Below are 24,920 nucleotides of genomic sequence, written 5' to 3' on the forward strand. Positions count from 1 at the left end.
TGGATTCGTTTCGTTTTTCGCGTGTTTCGAGGCCGTGGTCAATTTTGTTTCTTTCCTCCCAATACAGAAACAACACAGAGCCATAATGCGTTACTTTAGTTTTATTGGAAACTAATGACCATGACTCTAATGAAAACGTTACCTCTTTAGTTTCCATCGCAGGAGCTTTTTCCCATAACTCTTCTCTTATCTTAACAAAATATCATAAATAAAGCACAGGGGCAGTCAGTCCACTTAAGTGTTTGAGTTTCACAGAGGTCCTGGTGGCGTTGGTGGGTCGATCATGTGCAGGAGGAGGAGAACTCCCCTCCTCACAGCCGGGGCCATAACACAGGTATAAGCGCATAAAGGTTGTTTTTTTTTGTTCTATCACCAAATTTAACGACAGACAAGTCAGTCTATATTATAAGGTAGAGGCTACTATAGTGTTATTTCATACATGTACTCAATCTCATACACTTCTCAGTCTTTTTTTGTTGTTGTTGTAAAATAAAATAATCTGGCAGCCTCTCTCTAAGAGCCCAAATCCACAAGGCTGGAAGTTAGAGGTCCCAACAAGGAGTCCTGCAGCTGGTGCGGGTGTCCGTGCATGCCGTGCACCGACTGTGGGGGCCCCAGGCCGGACATGGGGTAAGCAGAGGCCCCCGGGTGGCTCATGTTACCCTGGAGCAAAAGCGCTGAGTTCTGGTCGGGGCTCTGTGGCGGAGAAAACTCGTCCTCCGAGCTGGACATGAGAGACTTTCCTCCGTCCAGCGGGGACAGCTGGTTCTGTTTGTTGCCGCCTGCGTTGCTGTTTTCGCTGTTCTCTCTGAAAACGAAAACCAGGAGAGAGGAAATGTTATTAAACAGGCCGAGGGGATGGGGTCGTGTGCTAGAAACATTTTGAAGGTTTCGAAAAATAATGAGAAAGCAGCCATGGTTGGTTTATTATAACACTCCAAATAACAGGCCTGGGCCTTGAAGATAATAAACATGGGGTTTTAGCTTTTCATTTTATTTAAATTACATGTTATATTTCTGATTTAGGGTGTTGTTGTCTATTTGAATCTATATAAGATTATTTGACCGCTGTAAACAACGAGTTTTATGGTTGTTATTATTGTAGGATATCCCGGTTTAACCTTTAACATGTATGTCAAAATATCCCCAGAAATGTGGCTGCATTGTTTTCTGTGTTTTATCCATCATTACTAAATAGGACACCTAATTTTTTCCTTCTTTATTTTTTATTGTATTATTACTATTATTTTAAATCTCTGTGATTCGGTTTGAGACAAGATGTTTATGCAGAAATCACAATTGGATTTGTCAACTGTTGTTTGTTTACTAAACCAGGACTGAACTGATTTGGACTTAAACATATAAAAATAAAAGCCATTCTCTGATATTAAATTAAAATACTATTATATTCTATGTATCGATCTATATCTATCTACAGTATACTATAATTCGCTGTCTTTTATCCCTGTGTTGACACTTCTCTCTAAAGTCAGAGCTCTGCGAGTCTGATCCACTTTTCGTTGTCTAGTTATTCGGAGCCACATTCCTGTAAACCCGCCTAGGACCCGAAGAATAATTCCGAGTTGAAAAGATGTTGTTAATAAAGTGTTTTTCTCGCGGATGGAAGCAGCAGCGAGGCGGCGCCAGTCACACGTACCTCTCCTTCGCCTCTGCGGCTCTGTCCCGCTGCCGTCTGTTTTTGAACCAGTTGCTGACCTGCGTCGTGGTCAGTCCCGTGGCCTCGGCCAGCTCCCTCTTTTCCCGCGGGGACGGGTACGGGTTGTGCGTGTACCACTCCCGCAGCACCCCCCGGCTCTTCTCCTTGAAGCAGTAGCTCGTCTCCTCGCCGTCCCATATCGTGCGGGGCAGCGGGAATTTCCTGCGCACCCGGTACTTCCCGACGGCTCCGAGCGGCCGGCCGCGCAGCTTCTCCGCCTCCACGTAGTGCGCCTTCAGCCACAGCTGCTGCAGCTTCGGGTGGTTGTGCGGGGAGAACTGGTGGCTCTCCAGGATCTTGTAGAGCTCCCTGAAGTTCCCCCGGTGGAAGGCCACCACCGCCTTTGCTTTGAGGACGCTCTCGTTCTTGTGGAGGTGATCGCAGGCGGGCAGGGACCACAGGAAGCGGCCGAGCCTCTCCAGGTTCCCTCCCTGCTGCAGCACCTCGCAGACGCACGCCACTTGCTCCTGCGTAAAGCCGAAGGACGGTAATATAGACATGATGCCCGCGTTCTCTCCTCCGCCCAAAACGTCCGTATCCAAAACGAAAGCTGTCCTTTGGTTATTTATTTCTGGGCTCTTTTTTTTAACGTGTCAGTAGTTTGTTGTCGCGATGCAATCCAAGCGCAATCCTTCCGCGCGGCACAGGCCCTATCCACTCCAGCCCCTGATGCGCGCAGCAGATTGGGATGTTGATTGTTGGGACAATTTGTTCCTGCTGGAGATATGTCAGGCTTAAAGGGAGCCTCTGCGTTTCGGTGATTGGCTCTCCCTCTGCCCTGCACCCTGTACAGCCGAGCAGCACTGAGTTTGCAGCTCCGTTTCCTCCCCAGAGGCAGTGCGTCAGGGGCTGAAATAGGAGCGCTTCCACCTCCCGCCCCCACAGCCCCTCTCTCCCGCTCCAGCTGAGGGAGCAGAGAGCAGCACCTAAACACTAATCACTTATTACAGACCTCTTTAAAAAAAAGCCTTATTAACATGTTCGGAATATACATCTCCTTTTAATGCATGCGCGCTTCCCCGTGTGGGGCCAACCGCACACACTGCAGCTCCGTGCGTTATCAGCAATCACAGTCAGTGGAGGGTAAAGCCACAAAAACACAAGTGGAGGGAAAGTTAATCCACTTTAGAGGCTCAAACTTCATCAGGACCAACGCTTAAATAAGCAACAACAAACTAAGAACAACACAGGATGGTTTTAAAACAAAACAACTTTGTGGATTTGTATTTAGCTCTGTGTGTTTTGCCATTTTTGGGCCAGTGCAGCTGATTGTGGTTGACGCCCACCCCCTTAATTACATTCAGATTGAACATTGTGTTGTTATCCCCTCCTTTCATAGTCTATTAATTACCGGAGCCGTTTATTTTACGAGGTGATATAATTTAATAAGTGAAGCTAAGATGAGTTGGGTCCGCGCCTGTGCCCTTACTACACGTCTTTTATACGAGGGACCTGCAGTACCTGCCAAATGTGTTATTGCCCATAGACCACCGGTAGGAAATCAGCCACTTAAGGGTGTGTGCGTGTCTGTGTGTGAGAAAAAGGGAGTGTGTGTGTGTGTATGTGTGTGAGTGTGTGTGTATTTGTGTATGTGGGGGTACTAAAATGCCACATGGTTTAAACTTGATTGACAATTTGACAAACATCAGGATTTTTTAAATTCATAATAAACTGTTTAAATCCAGGAGATGTTACACCTTTAAACATGTACTCTTCCCTTTTCTCTATTCCTGCAGATTCACATGGCTGAAATCTAATATCCCATATAACAGCCCCCCTATCTCCTTGTTTTTGCTATTTCTTGTGTGTGTGTGTGTGTGTCTGTGTGTGTTTTAAAGGGCTCCTCATTGCAGCCTGTAGCCTAACATCTATATTTCAGGGATTAGACGGGCACCGCTGTGGCTCCAGTGTTTTCTGTGGAGTGAAACACTAAACCAATCCATTAGTAAATGAGTTCTCTGCCACACTGGCTCTCGGTGGTGCAGTTGTTGGTTTTCAACCATATAGATCACGTTTCTCTATCTTGATGCAAAAACGCAGCTCGTCAATATGTCACAGAGCAAGAGTGGGACCAGAAAAATCATATGTAGACCAATTCACACAGTAGTTTTTGGCATATATATTTTTCTCCCTGTTAAGATGAATTATTTAGAAACTTTTATTATGGGAAAAAGACAGAAGTTAAAAATAAACCCAAAACAAAACAGAAAAAACAGCTCAACACTGGAATATTAGATTATTAGATAATCATAATTTAACCCACATGTGAATTTTATGGACAAATAACTCGGAAGTGGTGTTGTCAAAAACTGAAAAATCTCAACATTAGGGAGCGGAGATAAATGTGTACGAGATAGTGAAAATGTGATCATTTTAAATCAGAAACAAACCATATGATGAAGAGGTTTAATTATAGATAATATCAACATTTCATAGTTGAAATGCTCGTTGTAAAAACAGGAAAATAAGACCGTGCATCCTCTATCTATATTTACATGATTAATTAGGCTTTTATCAGATATAACACAGGACCTGAACAGTGGATTTATCTATGAATGGTTTTCTTCTATATGAGCCGGAGCGGAATTTAAACTTTGGACTTGTTTTTCACATACTGACACGTCTGAAGTTTTTTCACATGAGCTGCAGTCTTCTTCTTTTTTTTACTTCATCCAAACAGTTTTACAACCTGTAAGAACTCCAACTTTAAAATGTTGCATTCATTTTTAGAACAGTTGTAATAACCTTTAAAACGTTTTTCAATCTTGGCTCACTCTCCTTGTTTCCTTTACGCGTGCACATTGCAAAACGCCTGAAACATTGGCCCTTGGTGCAGGCTTTGAGCTGTATATTCTCATGCTCGGTGGACACAGGCTCTCGGGCCAGTGTAGCTCGGTGTGTGTAGCTGCTCTCTGGCTGTGTAAAACCTCAGTGCCTCAGTAAATGAGCTGTCTGATGAGCGGCTCTCGGGTTTCTCTAATATCTCTACCACATTGCGCCGCGCCTCCTCCTTTAACCCGAGCAGCCCGGGGGGCGACAGATTATTTCAAGATGTGGACTCTCCTCCTCCTCCACCGCGGCCAGCGCTGCACGGCCTCCTCGTATATATACACCCCGACAAGTAATGCAATACATAGGTTGAGCTATCACTCGTTACAGCCTCTCTTCTTCTTCCTCCTCCTCTTCATCCAAAACCTGGCTCCTGGCGTCACCCTCAGAAACCACAGCCGCTCCCCGCCTGTAGGTGCAGGGTTGCTGAATATGCTGCCTGTTCCGGGTTTTAGTCAAAGATTTTTTGCATAAATCTCACATGAGTCAGAAGGATTTCACTACCCCCAAAAACAAAAAACGTCAGCCCATTTCTCGTGAGACTGGTTTAAAGTGAGGCGAAGGCCCGTGCGTAATGGAGGAGCGTGGGCCTGCGTGCGCTTATTGAATTGTTCCACTTCCACAAAGCTATAAAAACAACTCCTTTAATCACCACCCTGACAGTAGCAGTGTCACCACATTACTTTTAAATTGTGACACTCAAAAAAAACATTAAAATAAACAGTCCGAGAGAGTGCGAGGAAAGAAAAAGTGATCACGTCAAAACACCAGAGGACACTTCATAAAAATGTCATCATCAGAAACGCTCTGTTTCCCATTGGAGGGTTTTATTTTTTTGAAAATATGGAGGAAAATTGAAACAATCCACTGGCTCAGTGAGCAGATGGTTTTCTCTCTGTCTAAATCCAAAAGTGCTATTTCAGCTGTATCGACTGGAGCAAAGCCGATAGTGTTTAAATCAAGTGAGAAATGTCAAGATTTGATCTCCAGGCGGAGCGTTTTTAGTTTATTTTTCACTGGCACCTCACTGAAACATACAAAAAGAACAATGAATTCATATGTAAAACAATATTTTCATTTTATGCATTGTTTGTAAGGATTTTCTAGCTCAAAACATTTCTTTATTTTCGTTTACAGCTATAAAACAATGTGCAATTGGCTTTTTAAAATTCCTATTCGACCTCTTGTACAATCATCCACAAATTAATTACTCTAATAAATAGCTTTGGGCGTCTCAAGATGTCCTGAATGTGTCTTTAATTAAGAGCTGAAGTGTTTAATTTGGTGAAGTGAAAGGCAGCGTGAGGGGGGGAAAAAGCCGCTCCTTCCCACAAAACAAAACACAACTGTTGACATGAGTGAGTTAAATGAAATTGGAGCTGCAATTATCAGCTTAACAGAGTTTCCTGTCATGTTGGAAAATTAGACCTGGTACAAGTGCACTGGGGTTACCCCTCCACCCAGCCTCCATCCACCCACTCCCCCAATACAATCATTACGCATTTCCTCTGAGGACCACCGGCTCTTTTACAGTCAGGCCCCCAGGCGGCCTCATGAACCTCTTTTTTTTCCTAGGGAAGTTGTTGTTGTTTGTCTTATTGCAATTATTAAGCTGCCGGGCGGGAGCGCGTAAACAAACCAGGAGCAGACAGACAAACACGTAAACAAACAAAAGGAGCGATTTAAAACGTGATGCGCAGCAGCTGCACCATGTGTGTGTGTTCCTGCAGGGAGGGGGCGCCATCGCAGTGCGATCATGCACGTCCAAATTGTAACTACTACAGGGATGGGGTCCGTTTGTTATTTGGGTTTTTGCAAATGAAGTTTTTAGCAGCCGTGAAATCGAGCAGCAGGTGTGTGTGTGTGTGTGTGTGTGTGTCCGGTGTTTGTGTGTGTGTCCATCCATGAGCTTCATCACTGGTCACTGGTCATGTCAGGCCTCCTCCTCACTGCTCCTGTTACAAAGTGGAGTTTTTCTCTCTGGGGAATATCAGTGTGGCCATGATGCTGCCACACAGCTGCTGCCACTGTGTGTGTATGTGTGTGTATGTTGTGTGTGTGTGTGTGAGAGAGCGAGCCAGCCAGCGAGCCTGTACTTGTGAGACAGACAGAGGGTTGATATTAAATTGCCATACGATCTAAGCTTGATGGACAATTTGACAAACATGAAGATTTATTAAGTCAGTATAACTTGGATAAATTCAAGAGTTTTTTAGGCCTTCGCATAGTTTTACTCTTCAGTTTAGTTTATTCCTGAGATTCACTTGTATGAATCGTTGAAAATAAATCATTTAGAGATACAACACATAACTAGCTGTTTCTTGTTCCCTCTTAATTTTAGCAAGGACCATGTTGAGCCTTGACCTTACAAAGTGAGGACATTTTGGGAAACCAGGTTAAGGTTAGGCTTTTAGTTGTGATGGTTAAGGCTAGGGTTAGGGAATGCATGAGTGTCCTCACTTAGATAGAAGTACAAGGTTTTGTGTGTGTGTGTGTGTGTGTGTGTGTGTGTGTGTGTGTGTGTGTGTGTGTGTGTGTGTGTGTGTTTGTGCATCACACTCACTCACAAACAACTTCAAACCGTTCTCATGACTTATGTCCTCCTGTCGCTGCAGTCCAGATCCAACCGGTGAATCACACTGCTTGCATCTTCTCCTTACCACACAGGATGATGGAGCAGACATGTGCACATACCGTCTCCTCTGCCAAGCAATAAACGGGGAGGTTAAAAAAAACACTCTACGAGGATTGAGGACGCTTATTTCCCGTCTATATGATTCATAAACACCACCTTCTCTCTTTCCACAGCCTGGTTTCCAACAGTAGAATGTGTGTCAGGCAGGGAACTTACTTGGTCAGTAGTGGTGGGTCTGTGCGAGCAGGCCGGTACCCACTGACCCCTGCCCTCTCATTAGTGGGACGCGGAGCGGTGGAGTACCGTTCTCCCCAGGTCATGTTACATATGGCTTGCAGTCTGCTGCGCAGCATTAAATGTCAGCGTTTGAAACCATCTGAAAGATCATAGGTCAGTGTTTTTAATAAGGCCACAGTTCTGGGGGAGTTCCCTCTTTTTCTTTTACTGCGCACCCAAGTATGTTTTATGTTGCACGATTAAAACTGTGGGAAAAATGTCATTCACTGATATTTGGTTATAGTCTTGTTTTAATTTTTGCACATAAAAAAAGCTGCAAAATACAGAAAACAAGCAATGAACCGTGTGCAGTCCCTGTGAGAAACACATTTTGTGTGAGTGCTCCTTTCCTGTCTAATTTATGGACACAATACAAAGGTGGAATTTTCTGTGGCCCCCTCCCCGTGAGACCCATGGGCCATGGGCTCCTGCTGCGAATGGGATATTGTTCTGGGCTCCAACAAAGCTGTTTTCACCCTCTTCAATATTACAGGAGGAGTCACCTGATACCTAACAATCAGCTAATCCACTGCCCATGGCGACGAGGTCACCTGTGCACAGGTAACTTTATCCCCCTCGCTTGCCTCTCCCTCTCTTTCCCGCTATAGTCTCTCTCATTTCCCCTCCTCCCTCTCCCTGTGCCTCCACAGTGAGCACAGACAAACAGCCTCTGTTTATTTAGGTCATCACTTAGATCATATATATCTCCTCCAGCCAGGATCCGCTGAGAGGACAACTCCTATAATCCACCACAGACACGGCTGTGAGTAAAATAAAATCCCCCTGCTGTCCGTCCATTTGTCAAACCTTGTCTCCATCTTATCTCCCCTCGCTGGCTTGGTCGGATGCCCGCTGAGTGAATGAGTCCATGGGTGGAAACTCATGAATTCACAGAGAATCCCCTCAAGCCACGAGAGGGGTCCAGGCTCTTTTTTTTTTCTTCTTCTGGATAGAGACTCAGTGTCTCTGAGTGACAGCATCTCACATTCATCTCCCACATGTTAAAGGGGGTGGGGGGTTGTTCGTCCTTCACTCAGGGAAACACTGAGTTGTGGGGAGCTGCAGGACCCCCCCGTCCACCCCCCACCCAAAAAGAGCTTTACCTCTGGAAATCTCATTGCTGTTTATTTGAATTACAGGGGCTGAGATGAGAAAAGGAGGGCTAATGAACTCCAGGTTGCCAGGCATGTGCAAACGATCACCGCAGGTTTGCAGAGAGCAGCGGCAGGCCCGCTGGATTACTGCATATACCCCCAGCCGCTTGCCAACCCCCCCAAAATCCATAGTTGAGGTCTTAAATGTTGGAAATAAATTATTTGTGCGTCCGTCACTTGCTCTGATCCCAAAGATCTTTAAAAGATTTAAATTTCATAGAAAGAATAAAAAAGTGTATGTTTTTATAAATATAAACTTTTATTGTAGTACAGAGATTTAGAAAAATACATTCACATAATTTCAGATGACAAACGTATCATTCAAACTAAGATTTAAAAAATACCAACAAAACAAAACAAAACAAAACAAAATGACCATCAGTTTAATATTTGCCCACAACTCATTTTTTGGTATATTACATTAAAGCACTGAGGATACTTTCACTGAAATTTCCATTCAAATTGATGGGATCGTGTCACAAATTAAAGTGTTCATCAGTCCTCTAGTATGAAAACACGTGATGCACCGCTACATGTGCACGGTATGACTTGGCTGCGACGCTGAAATGTGCTATTATGGTCATGTATGACAGCGAGGAATTAGGCTCCTGTTGCGAAAAGCACCGGACACACTTGACAAATGGGCTCGACATTCTCTGCCCTCTCTTCCCCCATCCGACACCCGACGAGTGCGCCTGCGATGGTGCTAAATCTCTGAGGCTGCAACGCAGGAGCGCAACGGAGCTTACTTTTAGTTTTATTATTCACAAAACAAAAAGTAAAAGGCACTATAGTGTCCAAAACATTATGACGCCATGCAAAGAGAAATTATCACAATCCCTCTCCGGGTTTTTAAAAGTGGGACTACTACTTTGTCCCCTTCTGACTTCTGTACCTTTGTTCATTAAAAGCAGACACTCTGTAGATGTCTGGCTGCATAGAAAAATACCATTCATGATTACTGACTGCTTTCGGAGAGACACATCAAAATGAAACACGATATAGTATAGCATCGTCACATCTAGTTAACATACTATGAGTTGCAGCGTTATAAACAACATATGATGGGCAACATGTGAAGCGACAGCGTGACCTTTCCGTCATCGCGCCGATCCATGTCTGACAGGTTGAAGATGAGGCTTGAAATCGGAGTCGTCGCTGTACTTGTACTTGTGCATTTGTTGTCGTCGCACGTGACAAACCCTCCGACCCGAAGGCTGCCAGAAACGTGCAGGTTGTAATGTCACTGCGGTAGTGCAAACGCCAAAACAGACCAATGACATTATGTGTTTTTAAGTAGCAGAAAGGCACATTTCGTCTCAACTCTTGTCCCGCACTCGACACGCTGAGTTCATTTGGTAAAATATAAAGCACAACTTCAGGGTTTGCAGCGACTTGAGAGGCAATCGGAGAATTTAAGGTGCTCACTGAAGGACACTTTCTCCTAAGTCAGCAGCTTTCTGTCTCTAATAACCCATTTTTCGATGTGTGTGTGTGTGTGTGTGCAGTCCTTCAGTAAAAGCTGTTGCTCTTCAGCTGATCATTTTCACAGAGGCTCTCTCCCTCTGCCCCCGGCCGAGTGACCTTTTTGGTTTGAGCCCGATGACGCATTTAGTTTGGAGGAACATCCTGGTCATGTGACTCGAGGCATTCCAGCACCTGCTCCGGCGGATCACATCCACTCAACAGGAAGTAGCAGGTGTTGTCTATAAAAATGCACATTTAAAACACGGCTCTCTCACACGGCTTCTTCTGTTGCACAATCAGCCGTAATGTTTCTTCTTCCTAGCAGGGCTTATAAAACATGTCATCAACTTTTCTTATTTTTCTGATAAACTGACAGTGCCCCACCACGGGGGCGTCCCCTCTGACTGTAGAGTGCATTGTAAAAGTCAAATGAACACAAATAATTTAACATTTAAAGAAATGAATAGTAAAAAAACAACCACACGCTCACACAAGGGTTAAAAGATTCACCATATCTCTGCGGGGGGAGGAGGACACGAGTGCTTCTGCGGGGAGATTGATTTGAGGTTAAAGGTCGGCCATGTCCTCGTCCATATGCACTGTCTGTAGTTTGGCCAGCTCCTTCCCTTCCACAGCCTCCATCTCCCCGCACATCGCCCGCACCATCTCATTCATGCCTCCTGAGCCGTCCACCTTGTTTTCCGACAGGTTCATGTAGTTGCTGTTCATGCCGGGGCCCATCAGGTGCGAGGGTGGATGCCCCCGGATCTCGTGGACCCCTAGGTACTCTGTCGGTTGGAGGTGGTGGCTTCCCGTGTCCGTTTGGGCCATCAGGGGCGTGCTGATGGTGAGGGTGGTGTAGACCTCCGGTTCGGGGCTGGACGAGGTGATAGTGGGGACGCCGTTGGTTCGGGTGGAGCCCTGGCTGGATGGAGCCTCTTCAGAGTTGGGGGTGGTGTAGCTGATCTGACCACTGTGGTCCAGGTGAAGCCCATGGTGGTAGGAGGAGTAGACGCCTCCCTCCAAAGGCTCCTTCTTGATGGACGTCTGGCCGGCGTTGCTCATGCTGTAGAGGACAGTGCTGTGGTGCAGAGACGACATGGTCATCTTGTCCTGCTGCTGGAACGAGTCGTCGCTGGAGGAACTCACTGCTACGCTGTCCAGAGGTATGGTTCCTAATAAAATGACAGAACAATACATAAGATGCAGAAACTCCACCTCCAGTTTAGATCCTAGTACCACTACTGGATCCTCTTCTCTCGCAGGTATCACATGATTAATGAAGAACAGACCTTGGCCTTAAAAATGTGCTGTTGTGTGTCTCACACACTTTGTGCTCTTTAAGCTTGACCCCAGGCTGCCCCAGAGGACGACTGCAAACGCCTGCCAGCACTAAACAGCAGGCTGTAGTTTTCTGTTGGTCCTTATAATTCATCCTGCTGTAGATGCTCTGCTTTCTGTCAGCGCAAGTGCCGTAATGGCTTATTCCCTGTTCGTGTGTTTCGTGGCCTCTGATTGTCTGAAACATATTTTCCCACCTCCCTGCTCTGCACATCAAGAGTGATGGTGAGTGATGGTGACTTCAGAACTTGTTTTTATTCATCTCTGGGGCTTTCAAAGGACCACCTCTTGCACACGTGTGTGTGTGCGTGCATGTGTGTGTGCGTGTGTGTGGGGCCCTTCCCTGTTTCTTCTGGTCTGTGTTATGTGTAGTATCAGCCCTTTGGGCTACGGCCCAAACACAGACAAGCCAAGAATAAATCAGCTTGGATATATTGGGTGGATGTAGTGGAGATTTGTTGACAAACCAGCTGGAAGTGCAGCGTAACACTGGAACATCCGAGGAAGTCAGAGAAGCCCCTCTGACCTGCAGTAAAACTAGGAGATATAAGGCTGTGATATCTATTTTATTTTATGATATAAGCCTCCTTTTGATTTCATCTGGATTTATCTCATCCTAATAATATGGTACATCTTATCTGTGTCTTTTCTTGGTCTTAAAAGCTGAATTCATGGAACCGCATTACTTTAATTTGTTGTATTTACCTGACAGATTAAATGAGCATATTATTGTATAATGTAGGACAATCATAATTCTCATTATGAGACAATCTCTCCCACTCCGTCATAAGTAGTAATAAGTATTACTCATTCTCAAAATACTGTAATATTTGATTGGGTATAATTATTGCTCATCTTTATCTCCATTTTGCCCAAGTAAACATGGCAACAAAAGTTAAACTAGTATGTAAGCTGTCCAACTGAATCATGTTTTCCATCATATCACTTCCTGTACCCACCTTGTTGTGGGATAGTTGAGGCAGAGGAGGCTGAGGAGAGCTGCATGGGAGAAAGACCCACATCACTGTTGAGTAATGAGCTGCCATCACTGTCAGACACTCCGCTCGGTACGTGCACCAGACTGTAGCCGCCCAGCTGCAGCGCACCTGACGAGGAGCTGAACGTCAGCACGGAGGAGCCCCCGTTCTGGGCGGCCATGGAGTGAGCCCCCTCCAGCTTCACGTCGGCTCCGTTCACACATCCGGAGTAGGAGGCGTAGTGCAGGTTGGAGTCCTCTGCAGAACTGCCCAGTCCCTTCTCCTGCCCTGTGTGCATCTGCATGTCCACCCCAGAGCTCCCCAGCAACACCCCTCCCGACGGCCTCAGAGGGTTGAAGGCCAGGGGCTGTATGCCCAAGTTGAGCCCGTTGAAGAGGATGTTTCCGGGTGTGTGGAGGTAAGACGAGCCGCCATTGTGGAAGACGGAAGATGAGGTGTTACTGGTCACTAGACTTCCATTGTAGAGGCCGCCACTGCTGGATCCGGGGGGCATCTTGATGTCCCCGATCTGCTGGATGACCACCCCGCCGTCCAGATGCCCTGTTTGAATCCCATGGTGGATGACCCCATCTGAAGAGTTGGAGAGGGGTCGGGGTGACATCTCATCCTGGCCTTTACTAGACTCATCCTCTGTGCTGTGGTTACCATCAGATTCACTGGGAAAGAAGAAGATGACATGGTGTTACACTAAAGTATTGTTAAATGAGTTGACTTTGAGCCAAAATGGAATCAAATTGGAGTATGGGTAACTTCCTGGTAAAAGTACATGTATGACATATAATAGTTTTTATTTTTTACATCTGTTAAAGAGTATTAACTTGTATCATGGTGTCTATTCCCTTTCCGAGAATCACATTTGTTGCAGTGTTATTACACAGCTTTGAAGAGCAGGGCCTTGTGTTTGCGAGTGTGGAGCCCCTCTCCTACCTCATGGAGAGCTGCACTGACAACAACCGAGCAACATCAACAACTGTGCAACCATTTGGCGCAGTAAATCCTGGTATGACAAAATGCCAGTGCCGATGGCATGACAGAACAAATGGCTGTGAGGATTTACTTCTTGTTCCCCTTAAAGTTTTAAAATGTGAAATTTAGACCCTATTTTTTTAAGCTTCTCAAAAAGTCACAGCCTTCAAAAACAAAACAATATGAACGTAGCTGTTGTATTTTGTTTACAAGCCCCCTTTTAAAAGACGGATTAAAACAGCTGCACCCTCCCCTCCTCCTCCTCCTTGCCCCTCACACACACTCAGACACACTAACACACGCACACAGACACGCACACACACCAGGAAAACCTCCCCCCACTTCTATGAAAAGATATAAAGCAAGACTAGTTACTGCAAGTGAGACGATTAAGTTTGTTCACAATATCCACAGGTTGTGTGTTTGTGTGCGCGTGTATATTTCTGTTAGAGTGTGTGTGTGTGTGTGTGTGTGTGTGTGTGTGTGTGTGTGTGTGTGTGTGTGTGTGTGTGTGTGCGTGTGTGTGTGTGTGTGTGTGTGTGAGAGAGAGTGAGAGACAGAGACAGAGGGGTCACCTCCACCAGGTGCGTCAGCTTTGTTCACACAGAGGGGAAAACATGAAAGAAGGTGAAATTCAGTGTGTTTGTGTGGAAGATTATAAAATGAAACGCAAGAGCTGCCGGAGCCTCTGGGTGGGATCCTTTATGTTCTGACAGAGAGCGAGGGAAAAATATCATTATCGAAAAGATTTATGTTGGGCTGGAGGGACACACGCACGCGCCGTGTGTGTGTGTGTGTGTGTGTGTGTGTGTGTGTGTGTGTGTGTATGTGTGTGTGTGTATGTATGTGTCTGTGTCTTCCCACATATAAATGGGAATATTCAAGTCACTTTTTGAGTTGTGTATTTTGTTAAAGAATTGGAGTGTGTGTGGTGAAGTTGCTGGTTTATTTAGTTTCGTATGGTTTCCAGGCACCAACACACTTGAAACCGGATCTGAAAGGCAACAGCTTCATATTTCAAAACATTATAAACGTGCCTCAAAACCTTTTACGCACTATTTGTGTTCCTTAATTATAAACACGTTGTCATTCTCATTCTCAAATTTGTATGAGTGAGTCCGAATGGAGCCCCTCTGAAATACAGTGTTGTGTGAATGTGTGAATGGTTTTAACCTATAAACGTCCTTCCATGTGAGAGAAAAGAGCTTTTAAATACTTTGTTAAAATTAGCCCGGGTGTATTTGGACTCGCCTGTTACGCACGGAGCACTCAGATAATTGTTTTAATATTTCGATTAATATAAAGTATGGAAATGAAATTGGGTTGTTCCTTTTTCTCGCCTCACCTCTTGGACTGTGCCTCGGACGGGTTTCTGTCCCTCTGCCTCCGGTTTTTGAACCAGTTGCTGACCTGGGTCAAGGAGAGTCCTGTGATCTTGGCGAGGTTTCGCTTCTCGGCAGGAGAGGGGTACCTATTCTGAGTGTACAGATCCTTCAGCGCGTTCCGAGACCTCTCCTTGAAACAATACACCGTCTCCTCGCCGTCCCAGATAGTCCTGGGGAGAGGGTACTTTCTCCGGATCCGGTACTTGTCCACGGCGCCAAGGGGTCTCCCCCGCGCCTTCTCCGCCTCGGTGTACCGGGCCTTGTACCACAGTTCCTGCAGAGAGGTGTGGTTGGACGTGCTGAAGCTGTGGTTCTCCAAGATACTGTACAGCTCCTGGTACCGCGCCTGGTGGAAAGCGACGAGCGCTTGCGCCTTCAGGATGCTTTCGTTGCCGCGGAGCAGGTCGCTCTGTGGCAGGGACCACAGGAACCTGGCCAGCCGGTCCACATTGCCTCCCTGCTGCAGAGCCTCGCACACGCAAGCCACTTGCTCCGGGGAGAAAGCCAGGGAGGACGCGGCGTTCACCAGCAGCTCCGTGCGCACCGCGTCAGCGTTGGAAGCCGTGCGCTCCATGGACAACTCCGCCGCGTCCAGCGCCACAAACTTGATGCACTCCCGCTCATCCAGCTCCTTCACATTTTCCCTCTTGATGTCATTCGCTGTTGTGACTTCTACGGCAGAAGAAGACATTTTTTTCCTTTTCGAGCCTTCCCTGGTAAAGTCACTCCTCCCAGCTCGATCAGGTTACCTCCTCGCCATGCGAGTGCGATCGGATATCTGACAGCAGCTGTAAGTAGATACCTCTCTCCTCTTTTCCTCCCAACGTGACTTTTACTCTGCGGGGACTGGAGCTGGAAGGAGACACACTGGGGTCTATCTGCAGGAGAGCCACGCCATTGGCCGCCGATGTAGCCACAAGGGAGGAGCGAGCCGATTCAGACGCGAATGTTTGGTTTCCAGCTGTCACTCATGTAACTTCCAGTACGTTCCCGCAGCTCACCTGCGCAAGGTGAGTGCGTTTCTGGGATCGTGGGAACGGGATATCCTTGTTGTCTGTGTGACCAGGAGCTGTCTTTGCTGAACGCAGGAAAAACTGAAAAACACATCAGAGCTTCTTTTTTTTTTTTAAATCCCCTTATCTAAATCCAAAGGGAGAAACAAAGTTGGAATATATGTCCCTCATTATCTCAATCTAATATGATTTGGGCTCATAACTATTAATAAAACTTGAAACTGGATTAATCGAATATAGTCAATAAAGTAGAATGTTTCAATGCCAACATCACTTGGAACCTTTCTCCATCTTATTCTATATTTCCAAAAGTATTTTAAGGTTTTATATTTCTTGCAGTACACTTTCAAATCAGTATGTAACAACACGAAACATATTACGAACCCAAATAATCAATAGCCAATACATAAACACATAATGTTTAGTAACAGCTGCAAAAACCGACTTCCAGACATCTTATAAATATTTGTGCTGTGATATTTCTATCTCCTTCTGAATTTTAATATTATATATTCACTCACATATACTCTAATTCAACCATCTGTTATTGTTATTATCTGGCATTATTATGATATGATATTTGTAGAATAGTGTGACCTCAAATTTCACTGTGACCTCATTTCTGATTCAAGTAAAATGCAAATTACATTTATTTTAAAACTTGGAAATAAATAAATATATATATATTATTTATTTGCTTGTTTTTGTAACTAATTTAAGATCCCATGTATACTAACAAAAGGATCTATACAATTGGCTTATACTGACTTTCATACATCATCAATAAATCAATAGGCCTGTAACACAAAGGCTTTTAGTAGAGGCAAAGTCTGCCTCTGCTTTCTGCACTATGGTTATTTTAATTCAACCCACCTGCCTTAAAGTTAATGCTATTATTCAATCACAGTAAATATTATAACTGTCATCTGTATGTGTTCATCATTTAAGATCATGAATCTCATAATACATCCATCATCCTCTGTGACTTATTTCCCACAAACACTCATACATTTGTATATGATGTCAGAAGCCCTGGGGAATCACATCTGGGCAGAGGTTTGGCTTCGATTATGGATCAGCTTAGACTTTATGATATTACCATTAGATCATGGACTATATGGGAGCATAATATATGGAATTTCACAGTGAAACCCATAATAGAAAACTATTTCACACAACCGCTTTAAATGGAAAAGTAAACAACTCAGCGTTTTACCTCAGACCCCCTGGGCCATCTCAGTGACCCCATGTTGTGCCGCCACCAGTGTGACCACCGCTGCTGTAAAGGTCACCACCAACTAGGAACTACTCTTATTGGCGGAGTTTCCCAGTCGGACCTCATTGAGTGCTACGCAGTGAAGTGACAGGAGGAGAGGTGCTGCTTCGTGTTGACGTTTTTCTGCAGCTTGTTATCTTTGTGTTGCTCCGTCAAAAATGGACGACCAGGGCTGTCCGAGGTGTAAAACCACCAAGTATAGGAACCCGTCTCTGAAGCTGATGGTGAACGTGTGCGGACACACACTGTGAGTACCTGGCAAAACACAACACAGACAAGCTAAAGGACCCACAGCACAACACAACCTGACGGTGTGCTGCAACTTCAAACGGCGCTTCAAACACACACACACAATAAAGGACACAACTCAGGCGGTTAAGGATTCATTTAAAAGTATTTCCATTTTGTCTTAACGTAAAACGAGGTTTGAAACACTCTACTAACGTTTAAGCTAACAGCTATTAGCTTCTTGTTCTCAGTGTTTTCCTGTCAAATGTAAATACACCTGCTAACACAATATAAAACAGGTGGTTGAAGTTTAATTTCTAAATTGTTTTCATCTCGTCTAACGTCTGAAGGGTCGATAAGAGGTTTGAAACACTCTCACACACTAGCTCTTAAGCTAACAGCTAATAGCCTCTTGTTCTCACTGTTTTCCTGTCAAATATAAACACTCTCACGCTCATATAGAAAATATATAAATGTGATACTGTGAATGTGAAAAAAGTTTGCAGGAATATAATCCAGATTTAACGTGTGTTTAAATGTGGGATTGTCCTCGTCCCTCACAGTTCTGTATGACAACTGACAATCCTGCAGGACGGGGTTTTAGACAAGGGTTGGACGATATGGCCACAAAGGATATCAAGATAAAGTTGTTCATATCAGTAAATGTTGATAATTATCTATATAAATGTCACAATGTTATTTATGTTAAGTTTAAAGATACATTTTTGCTCCTGGGTGAAGCTTGTGTTTTTAAATTCTTCTTTATGAGCTGAAAATGACAAATAATTCAAAACATTTTAACAAATCTGAGGTAGGTGTCTATTTGTGGTATACCTCCTCACCATGCTTACACAATACGTAAGCATTTCATGGATATTAATTGGACTTTAGCTAAATTGCAATTAATCGATAATTATTGATATTGTTTTATGCCCTATGCTAGACTGGACAACAACACCATATTGCTTGTTGTATACACCTGACATGCAGTGTCCATCCAAACTTCTCTGTAAGCTCTGGTATAAGATGTCTCAAAACATGAGCTGGTGCTCCTACTGGACCACTTAGGTGTACAGTTCTAGGAAATATGTATAGTAACAGTCCAGGAAGTCAGGGAGAAGACAATGGTTGCATTTTATGATAATAGGAGGATCAAACTATCCCTTTGAACCTATTTGAAAACTCACATGCTCTAAACTAGATTCTAGTCTACGAGGTGCCTGAAATGAGGTTAAGAGAATTGGGGAAGACTTGCAGCAAAGGATCGAAACTAAACCTGGGGCTGCTGCAGAAGGACTCAAGCCTCTGTATGCAGGGCGCCCCATGCTACCACAGTTTTAAGCAGGAACAAAAATCACTGCCATACCATATCCTAACCTGATCCAAACCCCCCAAAGTGGATCCAAATTGTGACCATTTTCATTTTATACCCAACTCAAGGCTGATTCCTGATCATAGCCATGAAACCCCTGTGGTAGGTGTGGTTTAGTGAGTCATTTACAGCATTTGTACCTAAAACCCTGGTGGGATTCATACTCTTGCATAAAATTGAAACGATATACTGCAAAATGCGGATCCAGGAATTTTTTTCTCATTGCTAGATTTTCTGGATGAAAAAAATCAGGCATGTTTCGGGAACTAATATCTATGAGTGTGTGAAATTTTGTTCAGATGGATTAAAGGGGTCTGTTTGTGTTTAATCTACAATTACATGAAAGACAGAAGTTTAAACAAATATAACAAGTTTAAGAATTAATCTGTTATCACAAGTTGAATAATTTAACTTTTTATTGACTTGAGTTCTTATTTCGACTCATTGCTCTGGCACTAGATCTCGCTAATCCTCGTCACCGTCGTGCCAGTACTGGGTAAAACTTGTTTGCTGAGCATTTTCCAGTGTTTAACCTTGCCATGTGTTTGAAAACCTGATCATTTAAATGAAGGGGGACGTGTTCTCCTGCGGGGACGGTGGTGGCCTGATGAGAGCATCTTTTCGACCCCGTCTGTTTATTGACCGAACCATCAGGAAGCAGTCGTGCTTTGTCATCAGGTCAGCGAGCTCATAACTCACAGCCTCTGTCTGGATGCGGCGCTACACGTAGAAAATTAAAATGATTCTGCAATGAAGCAATTTGGAGAGATGTCCTAGCTCGGGTCACCTTGGAGCCGGTGTGGCGGTGAATTTATGCGCCACTTGGAAAATGCTGTACTCTCAAACTGTATTAGTATTTTCATCACTGATGTCATCTGGCTTTTTGTTTGCACTTTGGCTTACTGAAGAGTTGATGGATCTACAGGCCTGTACTTTGTGTGTTCCAGTACCTTGAGTTCTCATTTGGATTCAACAATCCATCTAGAATACGAAGAAAATAAAGATAACCACATTTAAATCTGATAGTTTCAGATTTTTATTTGGATCTGCACCAAATTTCACACACTCGTAGATATTAGTGAAGATATTCGTCAAGATATTTGTCAAGAATTTGTCGGGATCATTGCATTCTTTCCTGGCAAATGGGTGATATTCACTATCTCACTGTAAAAGAAAGCAAAACAATTTCCTTGATCTATGTCTGCTTTGTCTGGATCGGCACAATTGTTCTTTTTTTCATTTTTTTCTTGATCCATGGCCCATCCTTCCACCAAGTGTCATGGAAATCTGTTCAATCGTTTCTGTGTAACAAACAAATGGACAGGGACATACAGTAACCTCCTTGGCGGAGGGAATCAAAAAGGAAAGTGCATTTACGATTAAACATTAACAGGATCTCTTTGTGAAATTACTTAACAGCAAAGAAATCTTGTGGTAGCACAGTGAGCAGCCAGGGGAAACAAAATAACATATATATCAAAAGGAAAGTACAAACAATATCAATGCTATACTTGCCATCTAGTTTCAGCATTGTTAATAAGAATAGGTCTAGTCCTTAGACTGAAACAAAAGAAAAGTTACAATATGTCTTCTCAGATAGTGTATTTTTATTGTCGTATCTAGTGCCAAGTATGATATTTGAACTTTTAACCATCTGGGATGAGGAACGCCACTCAAACCATCAACTTATCTGTTGGTGTTGCACTTATATTTGAAATAATTCAATTATTAATTTGTGAGTCCACAGAAAGTCAGTCAACAATAGAATGGATTTAGATAATAACACTTGAGTTTTTGATGTGACGTTTTCTTTATTCTTTTAAATGTAAAGAACATTGATTAAAGGATTCATGGATTTATTGAAAACAAATATGATCAGTAGATTAAACAACATCTTTGACTCCAATCATAGTTTGATCCTCTGCACTGCTTCATTAATTTAAAAAAGAGCTAAACTCTCTATAGTTTCTTCCTTGGCCTGACTGAGTGGCCATTCCAGTCTTGGTTGAGCAGCCTTGGATGATGCACTACAGCATTGAGCTTCTCCAACGTGAGCATGTATCTAAATATAAATCCTACCACAGCACATTTTGTATCCCTGTCACTGGGGGCATTTGATGTGTGTTATTTATTACTTTTTGCACAATGACACCGGGACCATTTCCCTTCGGCATTTGAGACTGGGCACACAAGAAGGCATTAGCAATGTGTGAGCGGGGGCGGTGGACATTTTGGGGTCTACAGACTCGACATGCCTCATCAAGTAGAAACTAGTTAGTTTTCTTGTTCTAGTTTGATAAACTGTAGTAAAGTGGGGAACGTTTTTAGGTGTTGATTTTCTGTATAAATACGTTGGGGGGGTTTTAATACTCTTGGATAGAAAATCTGCCAAAAATCTGTTAAACCACAACGGTTAATTTTTCCAATTCATATTTACACAGATTCAACAAACACAGAATAACATATCAATTAGTGAACTTTATTGATTTTTATAAACCATTTGACCAGCGCCAGGCATACTGAGTGACTGTTACCCCCTGGTTCTATGTTTATGCCAAGACCAATGCCTCCTGGCAGTAGCTTTATGATTAACAGAGGAACATGAAAGTGGTGTAGGTCTTCTGGTATATGCCTCCACACGAGTGTTACTAATCATATTTCCTGAAATGTTCAACTGTTTAAGTTTTCCTGCCAGTCCCCTATAGTGAAATGTCAGGAAAAGTCTGTGTGAGAACACAGCAGGTAAATCTCTGGAAAGAGTTACAACCGGTGAGTGGGCACATTGATGACGTTTCCAACATGCAATGGAAGCAAAACTGATATAAAAAAACACAAAAAAAATACACAATTTAGAAGATACCAAATTGGTAGGACATTTTGATTCAAGAGCTTTTAGCAATAAGGTTCGGTGCCAGTGTTGATGTGCTGTAAACAAATACTGGGATTTTACAGGTCTGCAAACGACATTGAGCTAAATAAGTCAAATCTAAAATTGTATTTCATATTAGGGAATCTGCTCACTTTGCTAGATATTGAACATTTTCAGAGCTCACTCAAGCCTGACTCTAGATACTGTTTCAGCAAACTCCTGAGCCTCAGCATTTTTGACCATGCTGCTGCAGGTATTGTAGGTCACAGGGCAGGACATAGCGTCAGGGCAGGTTTGAATATGACACAAAGCCCGCTCTGCTCTTTGTGTACTCAGTCATGGGCTTTGAGAAAGTACTGAAAAGATCATGAGCGTCGTGACAGAAACAGGTGAATCCAGCTTCTGTCTGGAGGGGTTCTCTTTTTTATCTCTACTATCCTGCAAAGGGAGGAAGTAAAGATACAGGCAATGTCACCAAGCAGTGGCGGGGGAGCCTCTTTGCTGAGCCAGGACCCTGTTTACCCTCCTCTTCCCACCCCCTTCCGAGACCTGCTGACAGCTGCAGATAGGAGAGATAGGAGCCTGAAGCTGTGAACAGGACAGGTGAGAGGGAGGAGTCAGGAGCACTCAGTCAGCAACAACAGCCCTGGGACACAAAGATGGCGAGCTGCTAGAGATGTGTTGTACACTAAAATATTTGCTCTGTGGACTGAGTAGTAGAACCTCGCCTTGGCAAAAGATCCTGAGTCCCCCTCCCTTGATTGCAAATTGTAACCACCACACAATCTGAAAGCTGTCACTAAGTGAGGCTGAACTTCTCTGAAGATGGCAAATTGACTCTAAAAGTCTCCTCCCTCCCCTTAAGTCATTCACCTCTTTGCTCTAGAGTTACACAGGATTTCCCTTATGGAGAGTTCTGTTGTGTGGTCCATTATGGGGCAGGGGGCAAGCTACGCCCAGCTCCTCGTCCCGTTTTGATGAATGGGTTCTTTGTGGGCCTGTGGAAACAAGCTGAATCCCTCCATCTACCTCCATATGGCCAGGCCTATACATCTTCTGTAGCCCGGGGCCACAGTGAACATCTGCCGCTTCCAGGGTGCACTTGAGCAGCAGGCTCCTTCGGGCACTGAAGCACCACGAAGACAACGCAGATGTTTCTGTCCACCGTTCAGCTTTCATTTTTATTTTGACGCTTCGAGTAAGTCAAGCTGAACGGACATGCTTGTAAGAGTCTATTTTATATCTACTGTATGTGTGTGTTTTACAGCTTGTGTCCTACTTGGCACGTTGGGTTTGTTTGACCCATATCTGAGACGCTATGCGTAAACAGCCAAACTCCATGGCGCTGCAGTTTCTCCTTTTAACAGATTTTTGTTTTTTCAGTTTTGTTTTGTTTTTGAATCCTGCTGATGAAGTGAAATGTCCAGCATGATGACTCTCATGATTGTTATAATGGTCTTAATCTTGGGAAAGCTTTTCACAAGGCACCATTGTCTCAAGCCAACTTTTTTTACTTTTGGAAAAGAAGTGACTCAGCCATATCATCGATGGTGCATGATGAAAAATCCAGCTTTTGATTTCGATCCATTCTTTTATGAAAACCGTCAATTGCTCAGAAACAGTGGCATTTGAAAACCAGATATTCTCCATTTGAAAAGGTGGTCACAGGCAGGAAGGTGAATTCCTGTGGAAATAAAGCTTCACCAGGATTCAATTAATAGAGCGTACTCTGCAAACGTTTATCCAAGCCCTCCACCCCATCAGGGGAGATTTAGGAACATTCCCATTGTCCTCAGTGTCCACTCCTCACTTTAGAGTGACTGATGGGTAAACGCCTACCTGCATAAAGGTGTGATTGATGGCTAAGCTTAGGGTTGTGCCCTCAGGTTCGTCTGCTAGTTGGTTGCTGTGGAGCAGTGTCGGGATGGCGCATGAAGTAAACCTTCCTGTTCCAGCCCGGGCTTTACCTAAAATACCCACAACATAATCTGAAAAGTGTGTTTGTGTTTTTTTTGCTTTCAGTATTTTGTCACGGGTTGAGAGGCGTGCTCTTTACTGAAGAGAATTCATATTGGCTTTATATGAGGAAATAAGGGCTGCCTGAAAAACTCATCATGACTGTGCTGTATTTTTGTCTTGGAAAGCAATCATGTCCATTAAATAGATTTATAGGCGATACTTTGATCAATAACATGCCCAGATTTTAACGGTCTTTAAAAACGGGGCTTAAACTTCTCCATTTTATACCTTCCCTTCATTTTGGAATGAAAGTATGTCAGGAATAATAATAAATATTTCTGTCATTAAATGGAGAAAGATTGACATTTTATGTGAACTGACACAACTGGTGCTTTTTTATATAAGTTAAAGTTAAATTTTTAGATGATCAAAAGCCTTAAATACAAATAAAAGTTCAGTTTAAAATACTTGAACTTGCCAATGAAGTAATGAATACATACAATACTGCATTTGTCCATCTTTTGCCTTTTCCTAAACGTAAGAAGGTCCCTTCTTCTAATGATAGGCTACACTGTGAAATTACTGAGCTGCATTTTATCGCATTATGCAACGTGGCAGAATGACTGAGGTCTGTTGAAATAACAATAAAGCAAATGTTTTTCCAGGGCAGACAGACACTGTGCTGATGGGTGTCAGAGTAATTTCCTCTAGTCTGAGAGTGGGAAGCAGCCTGAACGACATTCCACTCATAAGCCCAGCCGTCTTTGAGCACTCAGAGGAAATATTCATATGCCCCATTATTACCCACTGAGTCTGATGATAACTTACAGCCATTAAAAAAAAAAACAACACAGATTTGCTTTAATTTTAGGAAAATTGTGTTTCAGCAGCCACATACATGCACACAGCCTGACTGTCAGGCCTGCGTGGGTAGGGTCACCTCCAAAAAACATCAAGCTCAGCTCTTCTGTTTCGCTGTCTCCTCTGCCCCACAGATGCGAGAACTGTGTGGAGATGCTGTTTGTGCGCGGCTCGGGCAACTGCGTGCAGTGTGACACGCCCCTGAGGAAGAACAACTTCCGCGTGCAGCTCTTCGAAGACCCCACCGTAGATAAGGAGGTGGAGATCCGCAAGAAGGTGCTGAAGATGTGAGTTCGAGGGGGACCCGGAGGGTGAGGGGTGCGGCTGTGTGTGTTTATGTTTCATCTCGTGCCCCCGCCCACTCCTTAAGCCACCTTTGTCTTTCTCATTACACTGTTTGTTTTGTAGACAAAGACTCTCCCCATGGGGGGGCTCAAACGGGAAAGCTCTTTCCCTGCCAGGTTTTTACTTCGCAGCCCCTCCCCAACCTCTCCCTCATCTGTTCTTAATAGCCCCTTAATTGACATCTAATGTGTGTCTATTAGGCAGTATGCAGACATGGTATTATAAAATG

At 44.0% G+C, this 24,920-nt stretch overlaps 3 protein-coding genes across 4 annotated transcripts in view; 1 reads left to right on the forward strand and 2 right to left on the reverse strand.

Annotated features, from left to right (window-relative positions):
* Positions 1 to 86: 86 nt before the first annotated feature.
* On the reverse strand, positions 87 to 2,507 carry LOC128450885 (homeobox protein six1b). The gene is made up of 2 exons (XM_053434628.1): positions 1,658 to 2,507; positions 87 to 808 (listed from the first exon to the last, which is right to left on the reverse strand). The coding sequence occupies exons 1-2, from the start codon at positions 2,215 to 2,217 to the stop codon at positions 514 to 516; spliced, it is 855 nt and encodes a 284-aa protein (XP_053290603.1). The 5' UTR covers positions 2,218 to 2,507; the 3' UTR covers positions 87 to 513.
* A 6,342-nt stretch (positions 2,508 to 8,849) lies between these two features.
* six4a (SIX homeobox 4a) lies at positions 8,850 to 15,764 on the reverse strand. Its single transcript, XM_053434827.1, has 3 exons — positions 14,729 to 15,764; positions 12,379 to 13,073; positions 8,850 to 11,253 (listed from the first exon to the last, which is right to left on the reverse strand). Exons 1-3 carry the CDS (start codon positions 15,457 to 15,459, stop codon positions 10,646 to 10,648), a joined length of 2,034 nt encoding a protein of 677 aa, XP_053290802.1. The 5' UTR covers positions 15,460 to 15,764; the 3' UTR covers positions 8,850 to 10,645.
* Positions 15,765 to 17,117: 1,353 nt separating this feature from the next.
* The window catches only part of mnat1 (MNAT1 component of CDK activating kinase), a 38,805-nt gene continuing 31,002 nt past the window's right edge, over positions 17,118 to 24,920 (forward strand). Inside the window, exons 1-3 of one of the 2 annotated variants that reach the window (XM_053434830.1) lie at positions 17,175 to 17,304; positions 19,229 to 19,335; positions 24,481 to 24,633. In XM_053434830.1, the coding sequence (XP_053290805.1) occupies positions 19,265 to 19,335; positions 24,481 to 24,633 (224 nt within the window). In that variant the 5' untranslated portion in view covers positions 17,175 to 17,304; positions 19,229 to 19,264. Of the gene's footprint in view, positions 17,305 to 19,228; positions 19,336 to 24,480; positions 24,634 to 24,920 lie in introns of both variants that reach the window. The other variant, XM_053434829.1, reaches the window with a different exon arrangement.

Source organism: Pleuronectes platessa, chromosome 11 (genome assembly GCF_947347685.1).
Source record: "Pleuronectes platessa chromosome 11, fPlePla1.1, whole genome shotgun sequence".
Lineage (NCBI taxonomy): Eukaryota > Metazoa > Chordata > Actinopteri > Pleuronectiformes > Pleuronectidae > Pleuronectes > Pleuronectes platessa.

Coding starts and splice junctions, on each gene's coding strand:
- six4a (XM_053434827.1), bottom strand. CDS start 15,459: ATGTCTTCTTCTGCCGTAGAAGTCACAACAGCGAATGACATCAAGAGG. Junction 13,074..14,728: donor TCCGAGGCACAGTCCAAGAG/GTGAGGCGAGAA, acceptor CTTCTTTCCCAG/TGAATCTGATGGTAACCACA. Junction 11,254..12,378: donor CTCAACTATCCCACAACAAG/GTGGGTACAGGA, acceptor TCATTTTATTAG/GAACCATACCTCTGGACAGC.
- LOC128450885 (XM_053434628.1), bottom strand. CDS start 2,217: ATGTCTATATTACCGTCCTTCGGCTTTACGCAGGAGCAAGTGGCGTGC. Junction 809..1,657: donor GCCGCAGAGGCGAAGGAGAG/GTACGTGTGACT, acceptor TTTCGTTTTCAG/AGAGAACAGCGAAAACAGCA.